The following is an 18,979-nucleotide window of genomic DNA, read 5'->3' on the forward strand; positions in this document are numbered from 1 at the left end:
TCATATTTTGGAGTGGATGTGAAAAGGAAAATGACTAACACAACATTCATTGTAACATATTGTGCACTGCTAATAGCTGCTGTGTGTTTAACCCTTAAGAGCCTTACATTATTTAAGACACATTACATTGCTGAAAACATTTTTCACTTTACTGGTTGATATTGTAAAAAAATAAATACAAAACAATACAATAACTTTCTTTTCTTGCTTTTAAAAACATAGATGAAGCCTCACAGAAGCCATATCAAGACGAAGTCCCTGGTATCGGGTACACCTAAACACTTGGTAGGTTGATTCTCAGGAGCAAGATGAATAATTCTGTATGAAGGACCACTTGCTGGTCAGTCTGCTTTAAGTAGGATGTTGTCCTAGTATGGGTGAGCAGAGAGGCCAAGGGTGTGACCTGGATGTACTCACGCTCTGCATGAGGACATCCAGAGTCAGTGAAATTCCCATTGGAAAGCATTGATTCAATGCTTTCGAGGGCCTTATTTTAGTGTATGCTCCGTTCATGCAGATTTTTTTCCATAGTCAAGACTATTCACCAAATTAAAAACAAAGCACCCCGCTCCACCAGTAATAAAAAATAAATAAACGTACTTTGTTTTGGAACTACGGTCCCTGCTCCTATCTCGACTCCTGTGGTGACTGCGACTGCGGCTACGGCTACCTGAGTGAGATTTGGGTCTGTGATGTGTTTCACGAGATCTAGACCTTGTTTTTATTTTCCGATCTCGAGAAGAAGAACGAGATTGGCGTTTGCGACGTTCTCTGGATCTTGACCTAAGTGACAAAAAGGCAATCGTGATTAATTTATTCAAATACTGCTGTTATGTACAAAATGGCACTTGGAAGCATGAAATTAATGTGCACATCCAAAAAAACAACACAATGTAGATTAGCGTAGTAAGTTACTATTTTAAGTTACCTTGAATTTTAGGTAATTAAAAAAATAATCCAGAGAGATCAGCTGAGAAACCAGCTGTTCTCACACATGACCTTGATAATTTTAAATGATTTTGTAGTATTGTACACTACATTATCACACTAGAGGACAGTACCTTACCTCTTTTTCAGTTTGTCTCGCTCCTCTCTGTCCCTTTCCTCCCTACGTTTCAGTCTGTCTTGATTCCTCCTCTCCTTTTTTTCTGCCACAAGCCTCTAACAATAAAAGAGAATATAATGTTTTGTTATTTTGCGGAAGGACAGTCACTTGTTTAATCAATTAAATTAGAACTGGTTTATTAACACAAATTTTAGTTTCATGTGCAAATTTCATTTCAAATAAAGGTTTTTCATGTAATGAAATTTGTGTTTTGATTTGCTCTCTTCCCTTCATCAGTTATTTTGTATGGTACACACTATGAGACACACTCTAGTCACCATAACCACATCATGTTATTAAAGTACTTATGGTGCCTGAAGTCCCCTGGCAATGACTCTTGGTTAAGCGGTAAACCATTTTTTGAATGTCCCCAGGCACTTCCAGCCTTGATCCCACAGGAGGGTATGGCTAGATTAGAGTTGCACTCTGCCTTAGCCATACCAATTCATACCAAAGATGAGTTATATGAGTGCATCAGCTGACTGTGCTTAGTTTTTCACAATCTATCAATGCTGCCATCACAGTTTGAGTCAATGCAGAAGCTTTAGCCATTGCAGCAGAGGAGCCAGGTTGCAGCTGACCAGGAATTCCAATCACCACAACAACTTCAATGACATGAAGTGGGTATGTTGACGGGATTGTCTCTATGAAGAAAGGCAAATTCAGTACATACAAACAAATGCAAAGTATTTAGCTCTTTAATAATGCAAATACTTTGTAAGTATTAAAATTTCCCTTGATTATCATCAATACAATAAAATCCATTGCTGAATGATTTCATTTATCACATGCAATGGAAACAACTGCACAGCTTTTCAGTATCAAATTGAAGATCCTTACCTTTAATACATCTAATTTCTCACGTATTTCAATGAAGCCCAAATGCAACTTGCCCCCAAAGTGGTCAGCCAACCTTCTGTCATTATCATGTAGTCCCAGGTAAGCCGAACAAACTTCACATACTCGCAGCTTTTGCTGCTGAAAGCTTGAAGCCGGCATAGAATTGCGGTAGATTTCCTGTAAGGAGGGAAATTGCATAAATAAGGGCACAGAATATGACATCTAGTTGCTTAAAAGCCATTTTATTGCAAAACAATCATCTTAAATTAAATCACGTTTAAAAGGGATTCTCTAAGCAACAAAACAACTTAATAAAGCAGTTTTAGTGTATAGAACTCATATCTGCAGTCCTGTTCAATTCTCTATTAGGGAGTTAAATCACTTGTTTCTGCAGCCATAGCCATACCAACCCTGCATGTGACTCACACAGCTTACAAGAAAATACATTGTTTCATTTTCAATTACATGGACTGTACAGTGTGCTTATTTTAAAGGAACACTGTAGGCACCCAGACCACTTCAGCTCATTGAAGTGGTCTGGGTGCAAACTCCCATTACCCTTAACCCTGAGCATGTATTTATTGTAGCTTTTATAAACAGCAATAATTACCTGCTAGGGTTAACAACTCCTCTAGTGGCGGTCTACCAGACAGCCACTAGAGGAACATTCAGGCTCAAAGGCGACTTCTAGGAAAGCATTTAATAACGCTTTCTTATGGGGAAAGCCTAACGCAAGCGCAGCCATTGACGTGCATGGGTGGAGCGGAGCACAGGTAACCCCTTCTGCACCACAGGGGGGAGCTATAGTGCCATGTAAACAAGTGTTTTCCTGGCACTATAGTTTCCGTTAAGGTATTATCTACTGTTCTGATAATTGAAATATAAAATCAGACACAGGAAGTTCCTGAAGGTTCTCACAAGCTATTAACCGAGCAGGAGATACATTCTAAATTAAACAGACTGTGCAATAAAGGAAATGTGCAGGTCACATGCAGGGGAGGGGTTTCAAGGACTGCATAGCAAAAATATTTAACTCCTAAACGGCAGAGAATTGAGCAGTTATAATGCAGGGACATGGTCTATACAACAATTAAGCTATTGTTGTTTTGCTGCTTATAGTGTCCCTTTTAAGTAAAATCTATAGATATTCTCATACCAAATTAGCAAGTTTCACTAAAAGAATTATGCAAATGTTGTTGTTACATATATCAATGAATATAATATAATGCAGAAAATTAATTTAGTATAGGATTACAAACCTCAGCTTCTCTTTTTTGAATTCTAGTCTTTTCAACTTCATCCATAACAATTTGAGATTCTTCAACGTTTCCCTCTGCTCCCAATTGTTCTGCTTTAGCCAATAATTTTCCAATCTCTTCGTTTAATTCATGCACTCTTTCTGCCTAAGCAAAGAAACATTTATTAAAATAAATCAAAAAATATAATTTTGGTTGCAAATCGACCTGCAATGGATTTTTATCTAATTTGCCCTTAATCAAAAGGACTACTATCTTACGAACACCTCTGACTCAGGCTCATCTTTTGAAGAAACTGCTGTGGAAATCAGTCAATGCTGAAAAGGGAATAGCAAATTGCCATCCCACACTCCCCATATATTAACTGGTATTAATGTAGTTTTCCTTTCTAACAGATTAAATATCTAATTTAGAGCTTTTATAGGTTCTATGCAATCTTACAGGTACAGTCAATGCTAGTATTTATTTTATTTTATTTTTTTAATGCCTTCCTATCCTATAAAAATGTGCTCCGAATAACAATCCATCCCTTTTGTGCTACTTCCCTGCTAGTGCTGAGCATCATCAAATCCTTCTCAGAGCAGCATTTAAGACAAACTGAGCATGTGCAGCATCCAATAAGATTGACAAATATGATGCTTCGCACAGAGCAGTCAGTAGTACACTTTGCGTGTTGGCGGTGAATGTCACATATATACAAAACTGATACCAGTGGGAAGGATTCCTTATGGCTAACAGCCAGAGAGGATAAGTTCATGTGTAAAAGTTTTTTCTTTTTCTTCTCAAAACAGCCGTTAATTCTACAGAAAAGCTGCAACATTATTTCAGCTAGCATGCTAGAATGCTAGAATACAAACTTACACAATACAAAAAAAGTCCTAAAACCCCTGCCAATTTAGCAACTAGGAATTCCACAAGTAGTTCAGATATCTGACAGATTATTAGGTCACAGAATATGCTGTCTATACATATAGTTATACATATAATAAGTGAAACATAAAAGAGACCAGATGTCTCTCCTAGTCCCCCTGAATCACCAAAAACTGAGGTAATGTTAAGATCAGTGTAGAGAACATCCTTTGCAATGAAGGGTTAATGAGGCAGTCTCTGTACCATCTAGGTCGGAGTAGTAAATTGATTATAATTAAAATAACTATTTCATATCCTCTGCTATTTATACACACATACACATACACACATATATATATTTAAACACATAATCGGTAATAAAACATTCAACCATGACAGGTGCATTCTGTATTGAGGTATATTGCCATAGATCTCTTAAAGATTTTAGATTGAATGAAGATTTGACTGTGTCCCTGAGGTTATTCCATAATTGCGGTGCTCTGTAGGAAAATAAGGATCGAGCCACTTTATTTTTGTATTGCAGTATGCTAAATAAAGTGCTGGTAGTGGATCGGTGGTGATAGATTACATATACCATATATACTCTAGTATAAGCAGAGGTTTTTCAGCACATTTTTTTTAATGCTGGAAAAAAAAAAACCCTCGGCTTATACTCGAGTCAGGGACTGTATTATGGCAACTTACATTGCCATAATACAAACCAGGACCGCCGGGCTCATTACAAGCCGGGCGGTCATGTGGGGGGAGGGGGCAGCAAGCTGATACTTACCTTTCCAGCAGCTCCCTTCATCTCTCTGTGTAAATCTCGCGAGTCCCGCGGCCGTCAGAGCATTGCCACGGGTTACCGTGGCAACGCTCCACGCAGCACGCAGACCACGAGATTTACACTGGGAGATGAAGGGAGCTGCTGGGAAGGTAAGTAACAGCTTACTAATTCATTAACTACACACACTACACAAACACACACTGCATTCATTATTTTATTGGGATCTAATTTTATTTAGAAATTTACCAGTAGCTGCTGCACTTCCCACCCCAGTCAATAAAAAAAAAAGTGTATATATATATATATATATATATATATAAATAAAAATAACTTTTATGTTGCTTACTTTGGCAGCAACTTCTGCACTGATCTCTTCTTGAGTATCAGCAAGTCTCTTCTTAGCAATATCTGTTCGCCTGTCGCAATCCGAAATAAAAGATTGCAGGTGGTCCATTGCCTGTAATCATATGTAATTATGTACTTCATGTTGTCAGTCTTTAAGAAAAAATTATAAGGAACACATCATTCCGCAATTTAAACGGTATTAAAAACAGATAATTTAATTTAGTGACTAAAGACACAGGAAGAAAAGGTCAATAAGCAAGGTGAAAAATCACTGGTAAGTAATTTGAAAGGACATTTTGAATAAAAAATTTTTAACTACTGCAATCGAGATTATACAATAAATTAGCAGGATAGGAGAGGCAAAAGGAAAAAGGTTTTTGGAATACAAGGCTCATTTGAATCATGCTACAACAAAAGATTTTCATAAATAAACCCCCCCCAAAAAAACAGGACTACACAGGGCCTGTATTAATATAGCTTGCATCCAATTTGTTTTCTTATATTAAGCACTAAACACATTACTATACATTATGAAAAACGATCTAAGAAACGTACAGTATGAATACTACCTAAGTACAACTAAAAACATAAGGTTGAAACATTTATGCCACTTCAATTTCATAGATAGAATTACCGTAAAGGGTACCGCACTCTTCTGGATCCCAGGGTGCAACCGGGTCTGAGGTTGACCAATCCTCAATGTAATTTGCAGAAAATAAATGATGGTCCAGGCACTCAAGGTAAATCCATATTGAGCAGGTTTATTGGAGCAGATGAAAGCAAAGTTTATTTCCGCAACAGGGCCTTTTTTTTCAAGCTTGACAAAGACCCTGTTGCGGCTGAAATTTTGCTTTCATCTGCGTCAATAAATCTGCTCACATTGGATTTGCCTTGACTACAATTTCATAAAACACGCACACGGTATGTTTACAAATTTTAGTTATCACCACAGATCATGTGAAGTACAGGTCTGATATTTTTGTATGTGAAACAAAAATCTAACTTTTATCAAAGCTTTGATTCCACAGACAAAAAGTGCATTACCTTTGAAACAGCATGTAAAATAAATAAAAGGACTTTAACCCCTTAAGGACCAAACTTCTGGAATAAAAGGGAATCATGACATGTCACGTGTCCTTAAGGGGTTAAAGGCACTGTGCCCATCAAACATTACGCAAAGATTCATGAACATGACCACAGGTTTGCAACAGAATCTTTTAGGTGTCACTAACGCTGTGCTTACATTTTCAAAATCACTTACTCTTCTTGCCCTCTTTCCTACTGTATCTTTCTTTTATCTATTTCTAAATAAAAACATAAAGCAAATAGACTCCTTTGTCTTACATATTTCTCCTAAGCCAGGCTAGAGCACTCAGCTAACACTAGGGGTAGGCAATCCTTTAGTAGTAATTTGCCAAAACATAATCTTGACATCACTTGGCATGCCGATCCTATTTTTTTTTTAATTAAAAGGTGTGTATGTTGCCGTATTGTGCTTGTGTTATTTATGGGTGCTGCAGTGGCTTTGCAGTGTTGTATTTGTATGTGGGCTGTTATATTGTATATGTTCATGAGTAGTTTGCGGTATTGTGTATTATACATATAAATGTGAGCTGCTTGTGGAATTGTGTGTGGCAGACATGTCCCATTTTGTGTTTGGTAGGGTATGTGTGGGACTGCTTGCAGTATTGCATGTGATAGGCAGCTTGTAAGGTGTGTGTTGGTTGTCAGTGGTGATGTGTTTATGAATGTGTGAGCGGTTTGTATTAATTGTAGAAGTGGGAGGCTTATTCTGCAGCTCTGTGTATATCTAGCAGTGTGTGTGCTGCAGGGAATTGGCTCTGTTTATAGAGGATACTGGTCCTTTGAGATACTCAAAAGATGTCAATACTGAACTCACATGCGCAAGGCTATTAAACCCCCAGTGGCGACATCATCTTTGAGAGTCTTTACAAAATCTGCAAGTCCCAAGACAGTGCCGCTTTTAAGTAAAATATAATAAGAAAGAAATTTGACAAAACATAGGAATTCATATTCTTTATATTCAATTCAGACATTTTCAGACAACCATACAAAAAAGTCCCCAGTATTGCTTAATAACCAGAAGTACACAGACACTGAACTCGCCCCTCTCCAAGCAGATTATAATAGTAGTAGTTAGTGCATAGTATTAATTTAGTTTATAAACAGTAGGAAATCAAAGAGTCTTCAAGTCAGAATATTCAGTTCCTACAGAAAATCAGTATTTTTTTTCAGGATATAAAAAAAATAAAAAATAAAAAAAAAAATTAAGAAAGGAGGTGCTTAATAATGAAGCCTTCAAGTTCTCGCTCATGTCAAGCTCAGCTATACATATGTACACTTGTTTTGACTCCTTTTTGTATGCATTGTGTCTCTCAATTGCCTCAATAACAAAACAAAAAAGGTTCTTATTTATTTATTTATTTATTATTGCCATTTATATAGCGCCAACAGATTCCGTAGCGCTTTACAATATTATGAGAGGGGGATTTAACTATAAATAGGACAATTACAAATAAACTTACAGGAACAATAGGTTGAAGAGGACCCTGCTCAAACGAGCTTACATTCTATAGGAGGTGGGGTGTAAAACACATTAGGACAGGAATTTACAATCAAATAAGGTGGGCTGCCCTTTAGGAGAGGGCAAGAGACAGGTATGTGAGGTAAGGGTTAGTCTTGGAGGCCATAAGCTTTCCTAAAGAGATGGGTTTTAAGGCACTTCTTAAACGATTGAAGACTAGGGGAGAGTCTGATGGCGGTAGGCAGGCTATTCCATAGGAAGGGAGCCGCCCGCGAGAAGTCCTGCAAGCGCGAGTTGGCCGTACGAGTGCGGACAACGGACAGGAGGTGGTCACGGGCAGAACGGAGAGACCGAGAAGGGACATACCTATGGATCTGTGAGGAGATATAAGAGGGGCTAGAGTTGTTCAGTGCTTTATAGGTGTGAGTTAGTACCTTGAATTGACTCCTATAGCATACAGGAAGCCAATGTAAGGACTGGCAGAGGGGTGAGGTGTGAGAGAAACGACTAGAGAGGAAAATCAATCTAGCAGCAGCATTCATTACGGACTGTAAGGGTGCAGTACGGCTATTGGGGAGACCAATCAGGAGAGGGTTACAATAATCCATGCGGGAAATTACTAGAGCATGGACAAGCTCCTTGGTAGTATCTGGTGCAAGAAAGGGGCGGATGCAGGCTATGTTTTTAAGATGGAATCTACAGGATTTGGCAACATGCTGGATGTGAGGCTCAAAGGTGAGACCAGAGTCAAGTATGACGCCAAGACAGCGCGCTTGCAAGGATGGACTGATGTTGGTACCACAAACTTGGAGGGAGAGCGAAAGAGGAGGATCAGTATTAGGAGGAGGAAAGACAAGGAGCTCAGTTTTTGAGAGATTGAGTTTCAGAAAGCGGGAGGACATCCAGTCAGAGATGGAAGAAAGGCAAGCAGTGACACGTTGCAGGATGGCAGGGGAGAGGTCCGGGGAGGAGAGATATAGCTGGGTGTCATCAGCGTACAGGTGGTAGTGAAATCCAAAAGAGGTAATAAGTTTGCCAAGAGAGGCAGTATAAAGAGAAAATAGAAGGGGACCAAGGACGGAGCCTTGGGGAACTCCAACCGAGACAGGGCAAGGGGAGGAGGTATCTTTCCAGAAGCTTTGAGGAAAAAGGGAGCAGGGATATGGGACGGTAGTTAGAGGGGGTGGATGGGTCGAGGGATGTTTTTTTTAGTATAGGTACTACAGTGGCATGTTTAAGGTCAGCAGGGACGATGCCAGAGGAGAGCGAGCAGTTGAAGATGTGTGTTAGAGAAGGCACGAGACAAGTGGAGAGAGATCTAATAAGGTGAGATGGGACAGGATCGAGCGGGCAAGTGGTGGGGCGAGAGGAGCAAAGAAGAGCAGCCACCTCTTGGTCAGTAGCTGGGGAGAATGTCTGAAGGGTAGGAAAGGCATGATCTATGTGTGATTGAGAAACAGAAAGGCAAGGAGGGGAGAATTCTTTCCTTAGCTGTTCAATCTTGTCAGTGAAGTAACATGCGAAGTTATCAGCAGTAAGGTTAGTTTTGGGGGTGGCCACAGCAGGGCGAAGAAGAGAATTAAAGGTGTGAAAGAGACGCCTGGGGTTGCGGGAACATGAACTAATGAGAGTGGAAAAATAGGACTGTTTGGCAAGGGCAAGGGCTGCACTGTATGAACACAATATGAATCTATAATGGAGAAAGTCTGATTGTGTACGAGACTTCCTCCAGGAGCGTTCAGCACAACGGGAGCATCTTTGCAAGTAGCGCGTTGATTTAGTATGCCATGGTTGGGGGCGGGTCCTCCTCGAGGTGCTTGTTTGGAGTGGCGCTGCAGTGTTCAAGGCAGATGTAAGAGTAGAGTTATATATGGAGATGGCCTGTGAAGGACAGGAGAGGGAAGGGATGGACAGCAGTTGTGAATCAATGTCAGCTGACAACTGTTGGAGATCAAGAGAATTAAGGTCCCTCCTGAGTTGAGGGGGGTTAGGCTGAGGTTTTTGGGTGAGGGGGTATGTGAGAGCAAATGATAAGAGGTGGTGATCAGAGAGTGGATATGGAGTGTTGCAGATATTAGATACTGTACATGCATAAGTGAAGATTAGGTCAAGGGTATTGCCAGCTACATGGGTGGGAGAATCTGCCCACTGCGATAGCCTGAGGGAGGAAGTCATGGAAAGTAGTTTGGTGGCTGCAGAGGTCAAATGTGGGTTTATAGGAATATTGAAGTCCCCGAGAATTAGGGATGGAATGTTAGAAGAGAGGAAATAGGGTAGCCAGGCAGCAAAGTGGTCAAGGAAGAGAAGAGGGGAACCAGGGGGGCGGTAAATAACAGCAATGTTAGCAGAGAAGGGTTTGAAAAGGCGAATTGAGTGTATTTCAAATGATGGGAAAGAGAGAGAAGGGGGGGTGGGAAGAGGTTTAAAAGAGCAGTGAGGGGAGAGGAGAAACCCAACACCACCACCTTTACATTCAGAGTTTCTTGGGTTGTGGGTAAGTTGGAGACCACCGAAGGACAAAGATGCAGGGGTGGCAGTGTCAGAGGGGGAGAGCCAGGTTTCTGTTATGGCTAGTAAATCTATAGAACGAGAGATGAAGAAGTCATGGACAGCAGTGGATTTAGTTATATTGCAAACAGAGCGTGCGTTCCAGAGGGCAGTATTGAAGGAGGATTTAGAGGAACATGAGATGGGTATGAGATTAGTGTGGATCCTTGGGTTAGTATGTGCCGAGTTTGTTGCGAGGGGGCCGGGGTTAGGAGAGACATCACCAGCAGCTAGGAGCAGAAGGATAGAAAGGAAGTGAAGGTGGGAGTAGGATTTGAAAGTTTTGTAGGAGGGTATGTATGTAGAGGATTTGGGAGGAGTTGGTGGAGATAGGCTGGAAAGGTATGTGTAGAGTGCATGGGATGAATAGAGAGGGGAGGGGAGTAAGGTGGAAGTAATAATTATGGTGTTGCTAGGGACAGGTGAGTGAAAGGATAGGGATATTTTAGTGATGAGAGAAGTTAGTGTTAAAGTGAAAAATAGAAGGGAGAACATTAGAAAAAGTGTATTATATAGATATGTAGATCATATATACAAACACACAAATATCAATGAGTGATTAAACCAATGTAAGGATGCAGTGTGTTAAATAAATTCAGGTGAGGAGAGGTTTAGTGATTTGATTGGTGTATTAAGGAAACCAGCTGATGTGCACTATCTATAAGTAAGTTGTCGACCATGGGGTGGGATGGTGTGGGGAGGGGTGGGTGGGCAATCTTCCAGAGATGATACCTCTGCTCTGAAGATTCAGCAGGACTTGGTTGCTTGGGAGTGCTGGGTGTTAATGCTGTTTTTTTCTTGTACACATTCAAAGAATTTAACACAAAATGTAACTTACATCAAGCTCATAGAAGAAATCTTGTTTTTTGGAGGCAATCTCATAATCTGCTCTCAAAGCCAAGTCATGAACTTTCAGACATTCCCCCAGATCCATTCTCTAAGAGGGAAAAAAAAAAAATTAAAAAAAATTTAACAGACAAGTTGACAAATATCATATATTATAAAATACAAAACAATGCTTTAAAATAATATAGTGGTTTGCCTTTTAGAAGCAAATGTTATTTCTACATTTTAATGCCACAACCCCACAGATCTATTCAGGTTTTGCGTCCCATCCAGATCATTTTCCTATGTCTTTCAGCCACCTTTTTCCACATAGCAAGTGACATGGCTCTGTCTCCCCTTGTTCCCTCCTCAGTGATTCCATTTCCATTTTACAGGTCTCCTTTACCACATTTAAGACTCCTCTTGCTATTCTCTTACAGATGCCAAACCGTAGAGTCTCATCCTTGATGTCTAGTGAAAGCAGGGCCTGTATGTGCATCGTAACAACTTCATTGAAATTAAATTGTTATGATGCCTAGAGGTCCCTGGATCTTTACTACCTGAAGGGGATAAACCATTCTCAAAAGCTTTAAAACCAAAGTTTGCAGTGACGCCGCTTATTGACTAGAGCGGTCAGCTGACACCAAGTCGGGGAAGGCAACCTTTTAGTCGTACTGTTCCAAAACAAGATCTTGATGTCCCTTGGCATGCCAGTCCCATTTGTTTTTTTTAAATTGAGGTGTGTATGCTGCTGTATTGTGCTTTTGTTATTTTTTTGGTTGCTCTTGTCTGTCGCTTTGTGGTGTTGTATTTGTGTGTATCTGGGCTGTTATATTGTATATATTCATGAGTAGTTTGCGGTATTGTATATACCTATGAATGTGGACTGCTTGTGGAATTGTGTGTGTAGGTGATCTGTCACAATGTGTGTTTGGTGGTGTGTGTGTGTGTGTGTGCTGGTTGTCAATGGTGATGTGTTTATGATTGTGTGTGAGCGGTTTATATTATTTGTCTGAGGGGGAGGCTTATTCTGTAGCTCTATGTATATCTAACAGTGTGGGTGGTTTCCCTGGTATCCAGAGGGGATCGGGCTGGCCAGGTACAAGTTAAGGGTAGAAGCTCTACTCCAGTGCGGATTCCCGCTCACAGATGCTGGGAGGAAGTGATCTCAGATTACTTCTTCCAGTGCTGCAATGCCATTCTGTTTGCACCAGCAAATATCTGAAATCCCACTTGGACTCCTGATAGGCCAGAGCTCTGTTGACTCTGGCAGCCTTCACGGCCATGCAAAGACACCTCGAGTGCCATAGGTTGCTGACCAGGTTGCTAAGCCAATCAGTAGATCCCAATTAAAAAAAAAAAAATAATAATAATTAGGGATGCACAGAAATGAAAATTCTGGGCCGAAACCGAAAATTCAGGATGCCCTTGGCCGAAAACCAAAAAATTTGGAGAACAACTTCATAAAGATACGACCATAACATTGAAGTTATCCAGTGGATATCCGCTATTCTGCGTTTTACATCAGTTATTGAAGGAAATCGCGTATTATGCAACCCGGCCTGCAAGCCTCTCCAAGTTGTTAACATAATTTTACGAAGTCATTTTTTTAATTGTTCAGGTAAATTTTCTATGGGTTTGGAAAGGAGAGAAACCCATGGGTCTAATATTTAATAGTCTATTAAAAAAATTAAAGGGACACTATAGTCACCTGAACAACTTTAGCTTAATGAAGCAGTTTTGGTGTATAGAACATGCCCCTGCAGCCTCACTGATCAATCCTCTGCCATTTAGGAGTTAAATCCCTTTGTTAATGAACCCTAGTCACACCTCCCTGCATGTGACTTGCACAGCCTTCCATAAACACTTCCTGTAAAGAGAGCCCTATTTAGGCTTTCTTTATTGCAAGTTCTGTTTAATTAAGATTTTCTTATCCCCTGCTATGTTAATAATAATGTTAATGTAATTGAAAGAATCATGGGAGTTGTAGTTCAGCAACATCTGGGGGGCCGGATTTGAGGACCTCTGCTATAGTGTCTTCAGCAGAATTCTGGAATGTTTTTTCCATTTTACATAGTTTTAGTGGTCATATGCGATCTCATGATGATCTCAAAGATTTGCTCTTTCAATCCCACACAGCTAGAGACCTTACTAGCCACATATCTTCCCAAGCCTTCTCCATCAGACACCTCTTTCAAATCCTGTTCCCACTGTTTGAAACAAATTTACTCTCTCTAAAATAAGGAATTAGAGAAAATAGCAGTACACAGGTGGTCCTCATTTAGCGACCTACCAGTTTTACGACGGGTCGCACTCATGACCAAGTGCGAGCCGTCATGGGGATTCCCCTGCTCTGGTGCACACGTCTATGTTCGGGGAAACTTCCCCGAACATAGATGAACGCACAAGAGCAGGGAATCCCTCTAATCTATGTTCGGGGAAATTTCGTAGGAACGGAACCCGTTCGGTAAGGGAGGAGTGTCTGTATATCAACAATACCAGCACCTGCTTGCGCAAAGCTTTAAATAAAAAAAAATTAAAAAGTGGAATTTCGAAGAGCTGCTTGCTTAAATTGAGCCTGTCTAGCATAATCTTGGACCTGTAAATAGCAGAGGTGACTCCTAGGCTAGATGACCGGAGATCTAAAAGGACACTATAGTCACCAGAACACCTACTGCTTAATGTCGTTTTGGTGTGTATAGTATGTTCCTGTAGTCTTTTTAATGTAAACACTTTTTTTTTCTCTCCAGAGAAAGGCAGTGTTTACATTGCTGCCTAGGTAAACCTACAGTGGCAGTCACTCAGACGGCCACAGGGGTGCTTACTGGGTCAGTGCTGAACAACATGTAGCACCGACGTTCAGCATCTACACACTCTGCACGGATGTATGAGTGAGATTGCTGTCAGCATGTTCAGTTAATGCCAGAATGGTCTAGAAATCGTGTTACTTTTTCAAAGCCTTAAAGGGACACTATAGTCACCTGAACAACTTTGGCTTAATGAAGCCGTTTTGATGTATAGAACATGCCCCTGCAGCTTCACTGCTCAATCCTCTGCCATTTAGGAGTTAAATACCTTTGTTTATGAACCCTAGTTACACCTCCCTGCATGTGACTTGCACAGCCTTCCAGAAACACTTCCTGTAAAGAGAGCCCTATTTAGGCTTTCTTTATTGCAAGTTCTGTTTAATTAAGATTTTCTTATCCCCTGCTATGTTAATAGCTTGCTAGACCCTGCAAGAGCCTCCTGTATGTGATTAAAGTTCAATTTAGAGATTGAGATACAATTATTTAAGGTAAATTACATCTGTTTGAAAGTGAAACCATTTTTTTTCCATGCAGGCTCTGTCAATCATAGCCAGGGGAGGTGTGGCTAGGGCTGCATAAACAAAAACAAAGTGATTTAACTCCTAAATGACAGTGAATTGAGCAGTGAAATTGCAGGGGAATGATCTATACCAGGGGTAGGCAACCTTTTAGCAGCACTGTGCCGATATAGGATTGTGATGTCCCGAAGCGTGCGGTCCTATTTTTTTTTTAATTGAGGTGCGTGTGCTGCCGTATTCTGCTTGTGTTATTTTTACTGTAATTGCTTTGTATCTTTGTATATGTGCGTATATGCAGGGCCGTCTTTAATATTGACTGGACCTGGGCATAGCATTTGCTTGGGGCCCCCTGGACCTTGTCCCCCCTCCCCAGGCGTGCAATCACCTCCTCCACCCCAACGCTGACACACACAGACATGCTGACACACACACACACACAGATATACTGACACACACACTGACAGACAGACACACAGACATACTGACACACAAATACTGACACACACACACACAAGCATACTAACACACACAAAATTTACACTTTAAAAACCCACCCTCCAGTTTCCTACCTTTCCTGCGGGTGGCTGAAGGTGTTGGGAGTTGGGGTCTGGCTCTCTCGTCAAGCACCCCTCCACTCTGCCTACTCTTATTTCTCGCACGCTCCTCTCTTTGTGGGAGGAAGTGATGCACGGCCGTCCCTTCCTCCCAGCCTGCTGCCGAAAAGCAAGGGGCCCACTCGCGCTGTTAAAGCGCCTCAGCGCGCGACCAGACCCCTGCTGACAGAAGCCCACCGGGTGGCCCTTTGTGCATGGGCCAGCCGGTGGGCCTCCTTAGTGTGCGGATTACCGGCCGGGGGGGTGAGAAATAGTTCAGGCCAGCGGGGCTCACGGTGCAGCTGCCCCGTTTGCCCTGTGTTAAAGACAGCCCTACGTATATGAGCTATTATATTGTATATGTTCATGAGTAGTTTATGGTATTGTGTATAATACATATGAATGTAAGCTGTGTGTGGGGGCTGCTTGTGGAATTGTGTGTGTGGATGGATATGTCACATTGTGTGTTTGGTAGTGTGTGGGGGCTGTTTGGGGTATTGCATGTGAGAGGCTGCATGTGGGGTTGCGTGCTGCAATGCATAAATTGAGGATTGTCCTTCACCACCTTTTCGGATTAGCAGATATCTGAAGTTTTACTGGGACTCCTGATAGGCCAGAGCCTGTTTTACTGGGACTCCTGATAGGCCAGAGCCTGTTTGGCTCTAGCAGCCTTGAGTGCCGTGCAAAGGCACCTCGAGTGCCGTGCATGGCACTAGTGCCGTAGGTTGCCTACCCCTGATCTATACACTAAAACTGCTTTATTTAGCTAAAGTAATTTAGGTGACTATAGTGTTCCTTTAAATGTACAAAATATTGGTACCAGTTATTGTCAATCTGTAAACGCGACCAATGATTGGTAACTGTATCAGCTCTGTAAAAATGATAATCAGTCGAACCCACCATGAACAACTATAGCAAATAGCACATACCGTTCCAGAGAGAATATCATGAGGACAGCAGTTGAGCAGATGACTTTTGCACACTCTATCATCACTAAACTTGATCCGTTGGCGAGTTGTGTCACCTGTAAGAGAAGATTGCGGAAGATGTTATTAAATCAGATCATGCTGGCTAATGTCCTTGAGGTTCACTAACATTCTAACTTCGTAATATGCCTAGTTTTGTGGAAACTGCAGAAAGTATAAGTTGCTCCTATTAAAAAAAAACAAAAAAAACAACAAAATACATTGAATGGATGTACAACTTGAGAACTTACATTACCATTTTAAACACAATATCTTAAGTTTTGCTTCTGCACTTACTGGGACGGCAGATGTGTAGCAATAAGCAAAAGGAAAAATTAACCAACATTTATAAAAGAAAAGAAAAACACTAATCTAATTTGAAAGATCTGTCAAGATATGCAGACCAACCAAAAATGCGATTTTAGGAAGGCAAAAAAAAAAAAAGTCTGCACTTAATGATATCCATGCCATAAAGGATTTGTTTAGTAAGTTAGACTCTGAATAGCATTATATTAAAATTAACCTGTAATGACAGGCTCGGTTGAACTGCTAATGTCCCCTTAAGCAATGAATAGACCATAGACCTAAATTATAACATATTTCTTGCTTTGTCAGTCATTAGGCAACTATTCACCTGTTGTCCCACGCAGAAACTACCTTAATCATGAAGGGTGCAGAGTGTTACACTCATAAACACCCCAACTCTGCTAAGCTATGCAATTGTTTGAGCTTGGGAACATTTTACCGAGCAGGATGAACCTTTCCCACCACTTAAGTGCCAGTGCATTTCCGTCTGTTATGGCATTTTTATAGTCTGGCAAAGTGTGACTCACTCGCTAAAGGAATAATTCGAGCAACTACAAAGCATACCGTTAACTGTAACTGTAGACAAAATAGGAAAACCTGTCATGGAAAGGCTCTCCTTTAACCTATACCTCAACTCGTCATAGAAATTTATGCATTCAGCTCTGGATAGAGAGAATGAAATAAGTAAGGGATAACAATGTTTAAAGGGGCACTGAGCACCGTAACCAATATAGTACACTTATAGTGGTTATGGTTCCAGGTAGGCAATGACTGATATTCATTTGTAAGTGCCGATATTCTCTCCCCCCCCCCCCCGCCTTTTACATTACACTCCCTCTGTGGTGGTCCAGTGACTTTGTGCAGGCTGCCAGGAGGTTTTACAGTGTAGAGGGGGCGGCTGGGACACAGCACTTGCTATCTCTGTTTCCAGCAGCTCTTCTCTCCAACTCTCATGAGCCTGCAGTGCAGTCTATAGTTGCTGTAGTTCTTAGACTGACCCTTTAAATATATATATATTTTTTAAACTATATGTTTAGTAGCACTTTTGCAGGCATATTTGATGAGTGTGATCTTCCACTAGAGCCCAATTTAGTTTACTCATAACAGGTACATTAGAGTTACTTTTCAGCACATTAAGTTGAAACTTTATCTTTAATTTATTATAAGGGTCATCACAATTTACATTGATGTCCAATGTAAATTGGGAATGCTGTGAAAAAACACTAAAATTGCCCTCAATACCAATAGCTTAAGACCATCTTTTCTGAAATTCACAAAATCACTATTATATAAATAAGCAAGTTTTCAAACTATAACATTGCATATTCATTCTACAAACTATGGGACAATTCGAAAATGTTCAAACAATCAAACACAATGATGATTTAAGACACATCTGCTTTGTAATGTGCCAAAATGGGTTTCCTCAACACTGAATGCTAAAGGAGAACATTGAAAAATCATTGAAGAATAATTTTATATACAAACCTGAAATGTACTTACACTAGTCAAGACTTTGCTTAGTATGCAACAAATTACCAACAATGAATCTGCAGATTGCCAAAACTTTTCATGATGCGATCAGCCGGAGCCCAGACAGTGTTTTCTATATTTTAGTTTTTCTACGTCCTTTGATGCAGGTAATTGAAAAGCAGAAGGACAAGATCCAAGAGGCTAATTATCCATATGGATAATGGCAGTTATTTGCACCACTCTATGCTAAGCCTATTAAGATGATCTCAATTACATCCTGACTGAAATTTCATTTTTATGATTGGGGGAGCACTCTGAAGAAACACCATGCATGGCGAAAAAAATAATGTGGCAAATGTACTTTAGACCCATCAAATTTGACCAATATTTGCTTCCATGTAATCAAATTCAGTTTCCACTTTATTATAAGATACACTGGTCTTACTCCACGTAAAACATAAAAAAATTGCCTTTAAAATTAACAATTTGGGAGGGTCATGCTTATTGATAAAAAGTAGGCAATGCGCATTGTGCGGTTAAGCTGCCAAATAGTTAATAAACACCAATACCTGAAAGGCACTAACCGCTTTACAACAAGGTTATTCTGATCAGCAGTATTTATACATTTTTACTATTCAGCGTGGGAGGCAGATTGTGTGTGGGGCTTAAAAATAAAGGTTTAAAAAAAAAAAAAAAAAATAAACCAAGGTCGAGCACACAACCTGAGATTTGGTTTCACTGTGTATGCAATTTCCATTTCCTCTTAAAAATATCACTACAGGTACATTAAAATATACCACATGATACAACAATGATGAACATGTAGAAGTGAAACCTGCACAGTATAGCCGTGTTTACCTTCTTACTGGATGCCAGTGGTTTATTAACAAAAGAGCACTCTTCTCTTATTTCCAAGTGCTGCATTTCACAAATTATTCAAATGCATGTCTACTATCACTAATCCTTTAAAGATGGGTAATTTTGTGCAGTACTAGCAGATTGAGGGGGGGGGGGGAGCCAGAAATAGTACTAAATAAAATGAAGCATGCTATATCTTTCTTTAGTAATCACGCACTGCTACCTGAACAATATCCGTAAGTCATTAGAATAGGTGTTAACTTTTTTACAAATTAAAAAAAAAAAAAAAATAAATTACTCACCGTAAATTCTTTTTTTCCTAATATGGTGGCAGTACGTATGGGTTGTTTCCCCTAATTG

General features: G+C 40.3%; 1 protein-coding gene across 2 annotated transcripts in view; it reads right to left on the bottom strand.

Annotated features, from left to right (window-relative positions):
• LUC7L2 (LUC7 like 2, pre-mRNA splicing factor) overlaps positions 1 to 18,979 on the bottom strand; it is a 44,716-nt gene that overhangs the window by 10,525 nt on the left and 15,212 nt on the right. For both annotated transcript variants that reach the window (XM_063426345.1, XM_063426346.1), the window contains 7 exons: positions 15,947 to 16,041; positions 11,113 to 11,211; positions 5,184 to 5,294; positions 3,205 to 3,348; positions 1,946 to 2,122; positions 1,067 to 1,161; positions 601 to 783 (listed from right to left, as the gene is read on the bottom strand). In XM_063426345.1, coding sequence (XP_063282415.1) covers positions 601 to 783; positions 1,067 to 1,161; positions 1,946 to 2,122; positions 3,205 to 3,348; positions 5,184 to 5,294; positions 11,113 to 11,211; positions 15,947 to 16,041 — 904 coding nt within the window. The remainder of the gene's footprint in view (positions 1 to 600; positions 784 to 1,066; positions 1,162 to 1,945; positions 2,123 to 3,204; positions 3,349 to 5,183; positions 5,295 to 11,112; positions 11,212 to 15,946; positions 16,042 to 18,979) is intronic.

Source organism: Pelobates fuscus, chromosome 7 (assembly GCF_036172605.1).
Source record: "Pelobates fuscus isolate aPelFus1 chromosome 7, aPelFus1.pri, whole genome shotgun sequence".
Lineage (NCBI taxonomy): Eukaryota > Metazoa > Chordata > Amphibia > Anura > Pelobatidae > Pelobates > Pelobates fuscus.